The 12,701-nt window shown below is 42.6% G+C and overlaps 1 protein-coding gene across 1 annotated transcript; it reads left to right on the plus strand.

The window, feature by feature from the left end:
• The first annotated feature begins 8,882 nt into the window (after nt 1-8,882).
• On the plus strand, nt 8,883-11,681 carry JAGN1 (jagunal homolog 1). The gene is made up of 2 exons (XM_017677906.3): nt 8,883-9,119; nt 10,715-11,681. The coding sequence occupies exons 1-2, from the start codon at nt 9,031-9,033 to the stop codon at nt 11,175-11,177; spliced, it is 552 nt and encodes a 183-aa protein (XP_017533395.1). The 5' UTR covers nt 8,883-9,030; the 3' UTR covers nt 11,178-11,681.
• The last annotated feature ends 1,020 nt before the right edge of the window (nt 11,682-12,701 follow it).

Raw genomic sequence — 12,701 nt, forward strand, 5'->3', positions numbered from 1 at the left:
TTGTTGAGGCGAGTGAGCTCTTTATATATTCTGGACGTCAAGCCTTTATCGGATATGTCATTTTCAAATATATTCTCCCATACTGTAGGGTTCCTTTTTGTTCTATTGATGGTGTCTTTCGCTGTACAGAAACTTTTCAGCTTAATGTAGTCCCACTTGCTCATTTTTGCTGTTGTTTTCCTTGCCTGGGGAGATATGTTCAAGAAGAGGTCACTCATGTTTATGTCTAAGAGGTTTTTGCCTATGTTTTTTTCCAAGAGTTTAATGGTTTCATGACTTACATTTAGGTCTTTGATCCATTTTGAGTTTACCTTTGTATATGGGGTTAGACAATGGTTGAGTTTCATTCTCCTACATGTAGCTGTCCAGTTTTGCCAGCACCATCTGTTGAAGAGACTGTCATTTTGCCATTGTATGTCCATGGCTCCTTTATCAAATATTAATTGACCATATATGTTTGGGTTCATGTCTGGAGTCTCTAATCTGTTCCACTGGTCTGTGGCTCTGTTCTTGTGCCAGTACCAAATTGTCTTGATTACTATGGCTTTGTAGTAGAGCTTGAAGTTGGGGAGTGAGATCCCCCCTACTTTATTCTTCTTTTTCAGGATTGCTTTGGCTATTCGGGGTCTTTGGTGTTTCCATATGAATTTTTGAATTATTTGTTCCAATTCATTGAAGAATGTTGCTGGTAATTTGAGAGGGATTTCATCAAATCTGTATATTGCTTTGGGCAGGATGGCCATTTTGACAATATTAATTCTTCCTAGCCATGAGCATGGGATGAGTTTCCATTTATTAGTGTCCCCTTTAATTTCTCTTAAGAGTGACTTGTAGTTTTCAGAGTATAAGTCTTTCACTTCTTTGGTTAGGTTTATTCCTAGGTATTTTATTCTTTTTGATGCAATGGTGAATGGAATTGTTTTCCTGATTTCTCTTTCTATTGGTTCATTGTTAGTGTATAGGAAAGCTACAGATTTCTGTGTATTAACTTTGTATCCTGCAACTTTGCTGTATTCTGATATCAGTTCTAGTAGTTTTGGAGTGGAGTCTTTAGGGTTTTTTATGTACAGTATCATATCATCTGCAAATAGTGACAATTTAACTTCTTCTTTACCAATCTGGATTCCTTGTATTTCTTTGTTTTGTCTGATTGCCGTGGCTAGGACCTCCAGTACTATGTTAAATAACAGTGGGGAGAGTGGGCATCCCTGTCTGGTTCCCGATCTCAGAGGAAATGCTTTCAGCTTCTCGCTGTTCAGTATAATGCTGGCTGTGGGTTTATCATATATGGCCTTTATTATGTTGAGGTACTTGCCCTCTATTCCCATTTTGCTGAGAGTTTTTATCATGAATGGATGTTGAATTTTGTCAAATGCTTTTTCAGCATCTATGGAGATGATCATGTGTTTTTTGTCTTTCTTTTTGTTGATGTGGTGGATGATGTTGATGGATTTTCGAATGTTGTACCATCCTTGCATCCCTGGGATGAATCCCACTTGGTCATGGTGTATGATCCTTTTGATATACTGTTGAATTCTGTTTGCTAATATTTTATTGAGTATTTTTGCATCTACATTCATCAGGGATATTGGTCTGTAATTTTCTTTTTTGGTGGGGTCTTTTCCTGGTTTTGGTATTAGGGTGATGTTGGCTTCATAGAATGAGTTTAAGAGTATTCCCTCTTCTTCTATTTTGTGGAACACTTTAAGGAGAATGGGTATTATGTCTTCTCTGTGTGTCTGATAAAATTCTGAGGTAAATCCGTCCGGCCCCGGGGTTTTGTTCTTGGGTAGTTTTTTGATTACCGTTTCAATTTCTTTGCTCGTAATTGGTTTGTTTAACTTTTGTGTTTCTTCTTTGGTCAGTCGTGGGAGGTTGTATTTTTCTAGGAAGTTGTCCATTTCTTCTAGGTTTTCCAGCTTGTTGGCATATAGGTTTTCATAGTAGTCTTTAATAATTCTTTGTATTTCTGTGGTGTCTGTCATGATTTTTCCATTCTCATTTCTGATTATGTTGATTTGTGTTGATTCTCTTTTTCTCTTAATAAGTTTGGCTAGAGGCTTATCTATTTTGTTTGTTTTCTCAAAGAACCAGCTCTTGGTTTCGTTGATTTTTGCTACTGTTTTATTCTTCTCAATTTTGTTTATTTCTTCTCTGATCTTTATTATGTCCCTCCTTCTGCTGACTTTAGGCCTCATTTGTTCTTCTTTTTCCAGTTTTGATAATTGTGATGTTAGACTATTCATTTGGGATTGTTCTTTCTTCTTCAAGTGTGCCTGGATTGCTATATACTTTCCTCTTAAGACTGCTTTCACTGCGTCCCACAGAAGTTGGGGCTTAGTGTTGTTGTTGTCATTTGTTTCTATATATTCCTTGATCTCTATTTTGATTTGTTCATTGATCCATTGATTATTTAGTAGCATGTTGTTAAGCCTCCATGTGTTTGTGAGCCTTTTTGTTTTCTTTGTAGAATTTATTTCTACTTTTATACCTTTGTGGTCTGAAAAATTGGTTGGTAGAATTTCAATATTTTGGAGTTTACTGAGGCTCCTTTTGTGAGCTAGTATGTGGTCTATTCTGGAGAATGTTCCATGTGCACTTGAGAAGAATGTATATCCTGTTGCTTTTGGATGTAGAGTTCTATAGATGTCTATTAGGTCCATCTGTTCTAGGGTGTTGTTCAGTGCCTCTGTGTCCTTACTTATTTTCTGTCTGGTGGATCTATCCTTTGGGGTGAGTGGTGTGTTGAAGTCTCCTAAAATGAATGCATTGCAGTCTATTTCCCTCTTTAGTTCTGTTAGTATTTGCTTCACATATGCTGGTGCTCCTGTATTGGGTGCATATATATTTAGAATGGTTATATCCTCTTGTTGGACTGAGCCCTTTATCATTATGTAGTGTCCTTCTTTATCTCTTGTTACTTTCTTTGTTTTGAAGTCTATTTTGTCTGATATTAGTACTGCAACCCCTGCTTTCTTCTCACTGTTGTTTGCCTAAAGTATGTTTTTCCATCCCTTGACTTTTAGTCTATGCTTATCTTTGGGTTTAAGGTGAGTTTCTTGTAAGCAGCATATAGATGGGTCTTGCTTTTTTATCCATTCTATTACTCTGTGTCTTTTGATTGGTGCATTAAGTCCATTTACATTTAGGGTGACTATTGAGAGATATGTACTTATTGCCATTGCAGGCTTTAGATTCGTGGTTACCAAAGGTTCAAGGTTAGCTTCTTTAGTATCTTACTGCCTAACTTAGCTCGCTTATTGAGCTGTTATATACACAGTCTGGAGATTCTTTTCTTCTCTCCCTTCTTATTCCTCCTCCTCCATTCTTCATATGTTGTGTGTTTTGTTCTGTGCTCTTTTTAGGAGTGCTCCCATCTAGAGCAGTCCCTGTAATATGCCCTGTAGCGGTGGTTTGTGGGAAGCAAATTCCCTCAGCTTTTGCTTGTCTGGGAATTGTTTAATCCCGCCATCATATTTAAATGATAGTCGTGCTGGATACAGTATCCTTGGTTCAAGGCCCTTCTGTTTCATTGCATTAAGTATATCATGCCATTCTCTTCTGGCCTGTAGGGTTTCTGTCGAGAAGTCTGATGTTAGCCTGATGGATTTTCCTTTATAGGTGACCTTTTTCTATCTAGCTGCCTTTCAAACTTTCCTTGTCCTTGATCCTTGCCAGTTTAATTATTATGTGTCTTGGTGTCATCTTCCTTGGATCCTTTCTGTTGGGGGTTCTTTGTATTTCCATGGTCTGTTTGATTATTTCCTCCCCCAGTTTGGGGTAGTTTTCAGCAATTATTTCTTCAAAGACACTTTCTATCCCTTTTCCTCTCTCTTCTTCTTCTGGTACCCTTATAATATGGATATTGTTCCTTTTGGATTGGGCACATAGTTCTCTTAGTATTGTTTCATTCCTGGAGATCCTTTTATCTCTCTCTATGTCAGCTTCTATATGTTCCTGTTCTTTGGTTTCTATTCCATCAATGGCCTCTTGCATCTTATCCATTCTGCTTATAAATCCTTCCAGGGTTTGTTTCACTTCTGTAATCTCCTTCCTGGCATCTGTGATCTGCCTCCAGACTTCATCCCTTAGCTCTTGCATATTTTTCTGCATCTCTGTCAGCATGTTTATGATTTTTATTTTGAATTCTTTTTCAGGAAGACTGGTTAGGTCTGTCTCCTTCTCAGGTGTTGACTCTGTGATCTTTGTCTGCCTGTAGGTTTGCCTTTTCATGGTGATAGAGATAGTTTGCAGAGCTGGTACGAGTGACAGCTGGAAGAGCTTTCCTTCTTGTTGGTTCGTGGCCTTCCTCTCGTGGGAGAATAGCGACTTTTAGTGGCTTGTGCTGGGCAGCTGTGCGCAGACAGGGCTTCTGCTTCCTGCCCGGATGCTATGGAGTTATCTCTGCTGTTGCTGTGGGCATGGCCTGGCTCGGGCTGCTGCTCCAAAACGGTGGAGCCCCGTTTCAGGGGGAGCAGTCGGGAGGCTATTTATCTCCGTAACGGGTCTCCGTGCTCCCTGCTGCCCAGGGGGTTAGAGTGGCCAGAGATCCCCAGATTCCCTGCCTCTGGACTAAGTGTCCCGCCCTGCCCCTTTAAGACTTCCAAAAAGGACTTGGCAAACCAAAACAACAACAAGAAAATAATTAATTAATTAATTAATCAATTGATTGATTGATTGATTGATTTAAAAAAAAAAAGAAAAACGCACGATTTTCTTGTCCTCAGGCACAGGCCTCAGGCACCCGCTCACCGGTCTTGCCACCCTTTTCCCTAGTATTGGGATCCCTGTCCCTTTAAGACTTCCAAAAAGCACTCACCAATAAAAAAAGTGGAAAAATAAAATAAAATAAAATGGCTGCTTCCGTTTCTTTGTTCTCTGGTGTCGGCCTCAGGCACCCTCTCACCTGTCCTGCTGCCCTGGTTCCCTAGTTGCCAGGACCCCATGCATGCCTTGGGCCTGCGCTGTGGTGCGGATGGCTGGAGCTGGGTGTTCAGCAGTCCTGGGCTCCCTCTCCCTCCCCTCTCTGATTCCTCTCCTCCGGCTGGGAGTTGGGGGGAGGCGCACTTGTGTCCCGCGGGTGTGGGGCCTGTATCTTATCCCCTTCGCGAGGCGCTGGGTTCTCGCAGGTGTGGATGTCATCTGGATGTTGTCCTGTGTCCTCTGTTCTCTATTTTAGGAAGAGTTGTCTTTGTTATATTTTCATAGATATATGTGGTTTTGGGAGGAGATTTTCCCTGCTCTACTCACGCCGCCATCTTGGCTCTGCCAATCCTAATGCTTAATATTTTTTATTAGATTTTTTGGAAGTTTTAGAATGCCCAATTTTCACAAGCACTTGTTTTTAAATCAATTTTTATTAATACCATCCAGAGGTAGGAAAATATTTTTCATTTACACACTTAGACACACAAACATACAAATTGAGACATAATGACTACAGTTAGCAACACTTTTCATATAAAAACATATACACAGACAAACTGATATAAAGATTTGAGTTACTGATATTTAATCGCTTTCTTTCTTTTTCGCTTCTCGTTTGTGGCTTCCGGAACTGGAGGGAGGGAGGAGCATGTTCTGGTGGGGCAAGAGGGCGGTGAAGGCAGAAGGAGAGGGGGAGGGGTTGTGCAGCCACTGGAAGAGGAGAACAGGACAACGGCATGGTTGAGAATGTAGGACTTTAAGATGGCAGCAACACAGGGGAGGACAAAGAACTAAAAGATGGTGGTGGAGAGGGGTGGGGGTAGCGAGCTGAGAGAGGTGAGAGACCAAGGTCCTCCGGCAGATCTGAAAAGGAAGAAGGACTGGGCAGAGTAAGAGGCTGACAATCTTTAACTGGAGATTGGGCCAGGAGAACCTGAGTCATTGAACACTTAACATAAAGGTCTGGGCAGGAGCACAAAGTCCAAAAAGCCTGAGCGTATGGGATTTCACCCCACTCTCCGCTCTGGTGGCAATAATTAGTCAAGTCAGTGAGGAGGCTATAATCAAAAGTTCCCTCTGGAGGCCAGCGAGATTGATTGTCCAAGGGATACTGAGGCCCAGCCTCAGAGCAAAGAAAGACTAGCTTCTGTTTACGAACTTCCCAGGACAAATATAGAGTAGCCAAGTTAGAAATGAGACACCGCAATGGGGTCTGAGCCTCTGCTTTCAAGGACTGGTTCCCCATGTCTGCGCCACTTCCCAATTAATCCTGCTGAGAGGAGGGCCCAGTGTCCCAAGTGCGCCAAGTCAGGGAAGACAGCCTGGGAGCCTGGGTGAGGGACGTCTCCCCCACCGCAGGGCCAGGGGTGGGTATCCCGGATGCCCTCAGCAGATGGGCCAGATGCTCAAACCTGGACGTAGCTACAATTTTGGATGGACCAGGTGAAATGGCGTTAGGAAGTGAAGCAGACCGGGGGAAACTGAGGGACTCACCGGAAAATAGTCCACGCAGCGGAGAGCAGGCTGAGGTCCTGGGTTGGGGAAGGGAAGGAGGGGGCAGGGCCGCTGGTGGCCGGTTGGGGCCCCGCACTCACGCTCCTTCCTGGGATTTCGGCACCAAATGTAAGATAAATTCTAACCGAAATAAGCAGGTGATGAGAGGCAACAAAGGGCCATGCAGTTTATTTGAGCGCAATTCCCAGGTGATGTTCCCCAGTCTGGCTATCACAGGCCGGGGAAGTCATGCTCAGCAGGGCAGGCAGTAAGTTTTTAAAGAAGCTAGGGGGAGGCAGAGCTTAGATTTACAGTGGTGTGAGGATTGGCTAGCCTAAGGCACATTTTTCAGTTTGGGAGGTGGCTGCAGCTGGGGACTTCGGCAAGTTGGCGGTGCTGGACGTTCTCACCCCTCCCTCTGGTGCCTCCAACCTTACAGTAATATGATAAGCAAAGTCAAAAGACTTAGAATAGGAAAACTATACTGCTTTCCTAACATGGCTTTTATATATAAGCAAGAGGCCAATCTCCTGTCTCTATCTCTTTCATTCTTTTCTCCCTCCTCTTACTATATATAATTTAAAACTAACAACACAGTAGAAAAATGGGTAAAGAACATGAACACAGTTCAGGGAAATGAAGTATAAATGACCCTCAAACATGAAAAGATGCTTTAATCTCACATATAGAAATAGAAATGCAGCTTAAACTACACAGATGCCATTCTTCATCCATCAGACTAGCAAATGTTGGCAAAACAATTTGAGAAAATGGAATCAGCCACACTCACACATTGCTGGTGAGAATGTAATTGGTATAACCATTATGGAAGGCAATGCGGTCAGATCTATCAAAATCACAAACACAATATATTCTTTGACCCAGAAATACCATTTCTGGGATCCCAGACTGTAGATCTACCTGCCCCTAAGTGAAATGATATGTGTACAAGTTATTAACTAAAGCTATGTTTTTAATAGCAAAATATTATAAATGATCCAAATGTCCTACAAGAGGGGCAAGTTAAATAAATAATGTTATATTCCTATAATAGAATAGCATGAGGAAGCTACAAAAAGAAGTGAGGATGCTCTTTATGTGCTGACATGGGAAAATTCTCCAAGATACATCGTCCAGTTAAAACAAAAAGCAAAGTCTTTAATAGTGTGTATAATATACCACCCTTTGTATTTAAAGAGTAAAATAAGAATATAGCTTTACATTTTCTGGTATGTTTAAAAAGACTCTAGAAGTATACATTAAAAAAAAACAAAGTGGTTCTTTGATTGGGTGGAGTCGAGTGGACTGGTTTGAGACCTGGGAGGATGTGGAGCAGTGTTGACAGTGGGATTTTTCACTACATACATTTTTTAAATTTTGGATAATTTTGATATAATTTGCTTTCTTCAAAATCCTAAGTATCTTTTGTGCATTTAAAAACATTATTTTGAGAAGGGGTCTGTAGGATTCTCCAGGCTGCATCCCATTACAAACCTATGCTCTAAATGATCATGCTTTTCCATTATTATCCTTCCCTGATGACCATTTGCATTATAAAATAATGGCTGAGATATAATAATGAGATATAATCCCTGTACCATAAAGTTCATATTTTTAAAGTGTGTAATTCAATGACTTTTAGTACATTCACAAAGTTGTCCAATGATCACTACTAATTCCAGTATATTTTTATCACCCACAAGTTACTCCCTATTTCTCCCTGGCAACAATACTCTTACGGCTCTATGGATTTACCTATTGTGGACATTTCCTATAAATGGAATAATACAGTATGGAGTCTATTGTGACTAGCTTTTCAGTTAGTTTAGTATTTTAAATATTCACCGTGTAATAGCATGTATCCTCTTTAATTGCCAAATAATATTCTATTTATGGACATACCCCATTTGTTAAAAATGCAGTCTAGTTGTATAGAATGTCCCTCATTTTGAGTTTATCTGTCATCTCTTCATGATTAGATTCAGATTAAGTATTTTTGGCAGGAATATCACACAAAGTGATGCTGTGTAGTCAATGTAACAGGAGGCATGAGATGTCAGTTTGTTGCATTACTGGTCAGGTTAACTTTACTTGGTTAGGAGGGTGCGCACCAGGTTTCTCCACTGTAAAGTCACCGTTTTCTCTTTGCAATGATCAAGTAATCGATTGGGAGATACTGTGAGACTTCGAGACTATGATGTGCTCTCGGGAAGTCACAGAACCCTTCCAAGAATTGGTTTCTCCATCTGTAAAGCGAGGACATTCTTAAACTCTAGGGTTTAAGAACGTGAAAGTGCCCGAGAAACTGGGAAATATGTTATGGGCAGATGGCGTAAAGATACCAGGGCTGGGACTTAATTTCTCGCGCATGAGAAAGGACAAGAAACTGCCCAGGCGGGGCTGAAACAGAAAGCGCGTGCGCGTGCGCAGGGGGGGGGGATGGTGGTGTTTGACCACCGAGTTGGTCCTCCAGAGACAGAGAGGCCGGAAATTGTCCTCTTAGAGCCGCCTGCCTGTTTGGGTGGTCGAGGCGAGGCGGCGCGAACAGGACGCTGCAGACGGATTGGCGCGGTAGTTGCTCCAGCGGGTCGGCCTGAGTGAGCGGGGACAATGGCATCTCGGGCAGGCCCGCGAGCGGCCGGCACGGACGGCAGCGACTTTCAGCACCGCGAGCGCGTCGCCATGCATTACCAGATGAGGTATGAAGTGAGGCGAGGAGCACGGAGGCCTCCCCGGAGGGAATCCGTAGGGCCTGGGAAGTGACGCCGGCTCGGCGTCAGGGTTTTACTCCCCCGCCAGCCCCCCGCGCACCTGCCATGTTCCCTTCTCCCGTGACGGCCCGGGCCTGTCAGTCCCAGAAAGCCTGTTGCTCTCGTGACCTCCACCCCTTGATCCCCCCTGTGCCTCCAGGCTGCCGGGGCCCCGGAGTCGCAACGATGCTGGCCCCAATGTGTGCCCTCGGAAAACCAATTTCTAACTGAGCCTCAGTTTCCTCATTTGCAAAGGGAAAAGTAACCTACCTTTTAGGTTTTGGTGAAGAATAACTCGTGTGAACAACGTAGCATAAGATCTAGCACATAATACGAGTCTGCTCAAGACTTGGTAACTTTTATTTTGGGCCCTTTGAGGGATGCGGACCATAAAATCTAGACATATCCTTCCGAAAATGAACTTTGTGAACACTGCATATAGGGAGTATTTTTTACATTTGTGTATACGTTCGGCAAATATTTATTGCGCTTATCCATCAGGCATTGTGCTAGGCACTGAGGATATAATAGTGAGAAAAAGTGGATCTGGTCTTTGTATGTAGGTTACACCTTCAGTAAAAAAGTTTCTTAAAAAACAGCAAAACCGAAAACTGGTCCCTGCCTTCATGGAGCATGAAGTCTGGAGGTGACTGATTTTTTTCCCCACCTTTCCACATTTTCTACAATGACTGTTTTAAAAATAAAAATTGAAAAAGAGATTTTCCTACCTTAAATCCATCAAAGTCTCCTAGAATGTGTTTTGCATCTTTCAAGAGTCCAGAAGAATGACAAGTTCTTTGGACCCTCACTTCATTTTTATCCTTAGATCCTTGCCTAAGGGACCTCTCAATGCAGGCAAGTTTTCTGTTTTGTTTTTTGCCTGCCCTTGGAGGTGTTAAGAAAATATAGTTTAGGACCTGAAAGAATGAGAAGTATAAGAGAAATGTGTTCCTCCTTCAGATGAAAAATCTGCTCTAGCTGGAGAAGAATGGGTAGCCAGAGTTGGTTTCCTTGCCGCCAATACATCCTTCCTCTAGGCTCTACTCCTATGGTGCAAAGTCATCTTCGTGGATCTGAGTTACTCTTCTGTCTTTCAACTGACTCTTTCATAATCTTTGCAACTTCTTATCTTGCTACTCCCCTACCCACTACCAATTATTTCTGACACACCCTACCAATTTCCTGGAACGCACATGCTTATTATGCCTTTTTGCATTCAGGCTATTACCTATGCTTGTCATGCCTATTTCCACCCACTCCTAAGAGCCTAGCTCAGAAATCACCCTCCTCTAGATAGCTTTCTGAGCCCTGCCCTCCTAAGCCAAATTGATTACTACTTCCTGTGAGTCCATATATCTTGCAACATATATTTACTAGAGCTCTTCTAGTTCATTTCTAATTATTTTTTCTTCTGTTCCTTGTGCTAAGCCTCCAGGCAAGGACTATAGCTTATATTTGTATTCCAGTCTCCAGTACATTTGCCTGGCATGTAATTGGTGGTCAGAAAATTTTGAATGAAATTTCTCCTTTGCTCTGCCCCACAGTGTGACCCTCAAGTATGAAATCAAGAAGCTGATCTACGTGCATCTGGTCCTATGGCTGCTGCTGGTTGCTAAGATGAGCGTGGGACACCTGAGGCTCTTGTCATATGATCAGGTGGCCATGCCCTATCAGTGGGAGTACCCGTATTTGCTGAGCATTGTGCCCTCTCTCTTGGGCCTCCTCTCCTTCCCCCGCAATAACATTAGCTACCTGGTGCTCTCCATGATTAGCATGGGGCTCTTTTCTATCGCTCCCCTCATTTATGGCAGCATGGAGATGTTCCCTGCTGCACAGCAGCTCTACCGGCATGGTAAGGCCTACCGCTTCCTCTTTGGTTTTTCTGCTGTCTCCGTCATGTACCTGGTGTTGGTGCTGGCGGTCCAAGTGCACGCCTGGCAGCTATACTACAGCAAGAAGCTCCTAGACTCTTGGTTCACCAGCACACAGGAGAAGAAGCGTAAATGAAGCCTGCCTGATGGACTGCTGTATGGGGGAAGCCTGGGCCTCCCACTGGGCAGAGTGAGAGGGTAGAGGAGCTGCTCTGAAATATCCTTGGGTGGTTTTGGCAGCTGTCATGTTGGCAGCTACTGCAAACTAGACCCAAGTTCTGGGAAGCCCCTCCTATTACCATCAACTGAGATGGCAAAACCATATTTAATTTATTCCTGGTTTGCTTGAACTGGGCAGTCAACAGCTATAAAACAAACCAGCTGGTTGAAGTTGAGGCCCTTCAGGGTGTTTCTTTAAGACTCTGCCTCTTCCTTGCCTCCTCTGGTCATTCTCTCCACTTGCGTCCACTACTGCTTCACTTCGGAGACTGCAGGAGATAGGGAATAAGTCAAATCAAATTCTGCTTCAATCTGTAGGTCAGGAAATGTTTTGAAGGCTGCACCCCCTGCAGGCTGTGGTCTCTACTGGGAAGCATTTTAATTAAAAGGAACCTCAATAAAGTTATAACCTCCCTGTTGACCCTGTGCCTTGTGTTTGGGATTTAATAGTGTGAAAAGCACGTTGCTTGGGTGGACTTTGACACTAGGAGATAGGTAGAAGATCCCTGAGAAAACCGGCAGTGGCCACAGACAAATGAAATGGACGTAGGGAACCTAAGTCATAGTTGCAACTCTGCTGCTAATTGGCAGGAACTACCATGTACATTTAATCTTTCCTCTTGTAAAATGGTGCAGTCTCATTTATCCAACTTGGGTATGGGCTCTTTTGGTGTATTCATGTTTATCATTCAGTATTAATAGATGGTCAGTTATATGTCTAACAAGGTATTATGATATCCAGAAGAATTTCAATCCTACTCTGTGTATAAGGACCTTGCAATCTAGGTGAGACATGATACGCATGTAAAACAGCTAATGAACGTAGTATCTAATGGTGTAGAGCAGATAAGTTAAAAATAGAAGTGGGAGAGAGATCTGTGAACTAAAGGCCCTTTTCACCCCTAAGTTTGGCACATAGTAAATATTGCATGAAAAGATTTGTTCCTGTCCACTTGACTTTATTGTCTCTGGGTGATGCCCAGATTCCTCATAACAGATTCCTGCCCTCTCCAGAGGTTGTTCCATAAATAATTTTTTTTATTCTATAAACATTAAATATGTACTCAAGACACTCAAGTACTGGCAGTACTTCTACAGCAAAACCTCATCCTCTACATGTCCTGGTGGTCACCTCCAACTCAGTGTGTCCCAGACTTAGCTCTGTGTTCCACCTCCCATCTGTACCTATTCCTGCATCCCTGTGTGCAAGTGAGTATATCAAAAGCACAGCTCTGGGTCAATGCCATGAAGTCTCTACTAGGTGATTTTTTTGAATAACCAAAATTCCTTAATCTTTTTTCAGATATTTCCAAAGTATGATCCCACTACATCAGTCCTGCATTATCTCCCTAAGAACTCACAAATTGACTTCCTCAGTCAACAGAACCTCTAAAGAATCCCCATAACAGGATATTTTCTCAGTTTCTTTTGCTTGAAAATG

Source organism: Manis javanica, chromosome 3 (assembly GCF_040802235.1).
Source record: "Manis javanica isolate MJ-LG chromosome 3, MJ_LKY, whole genome shotgun sequence".
In the NCBI taxonomy this organism is placed as follows: domain Eukaryota; kingdom Metazoa; phylum Chordata; class Mammalia; order Pholidota; family Manidae; genus Manis; species Manis javanica.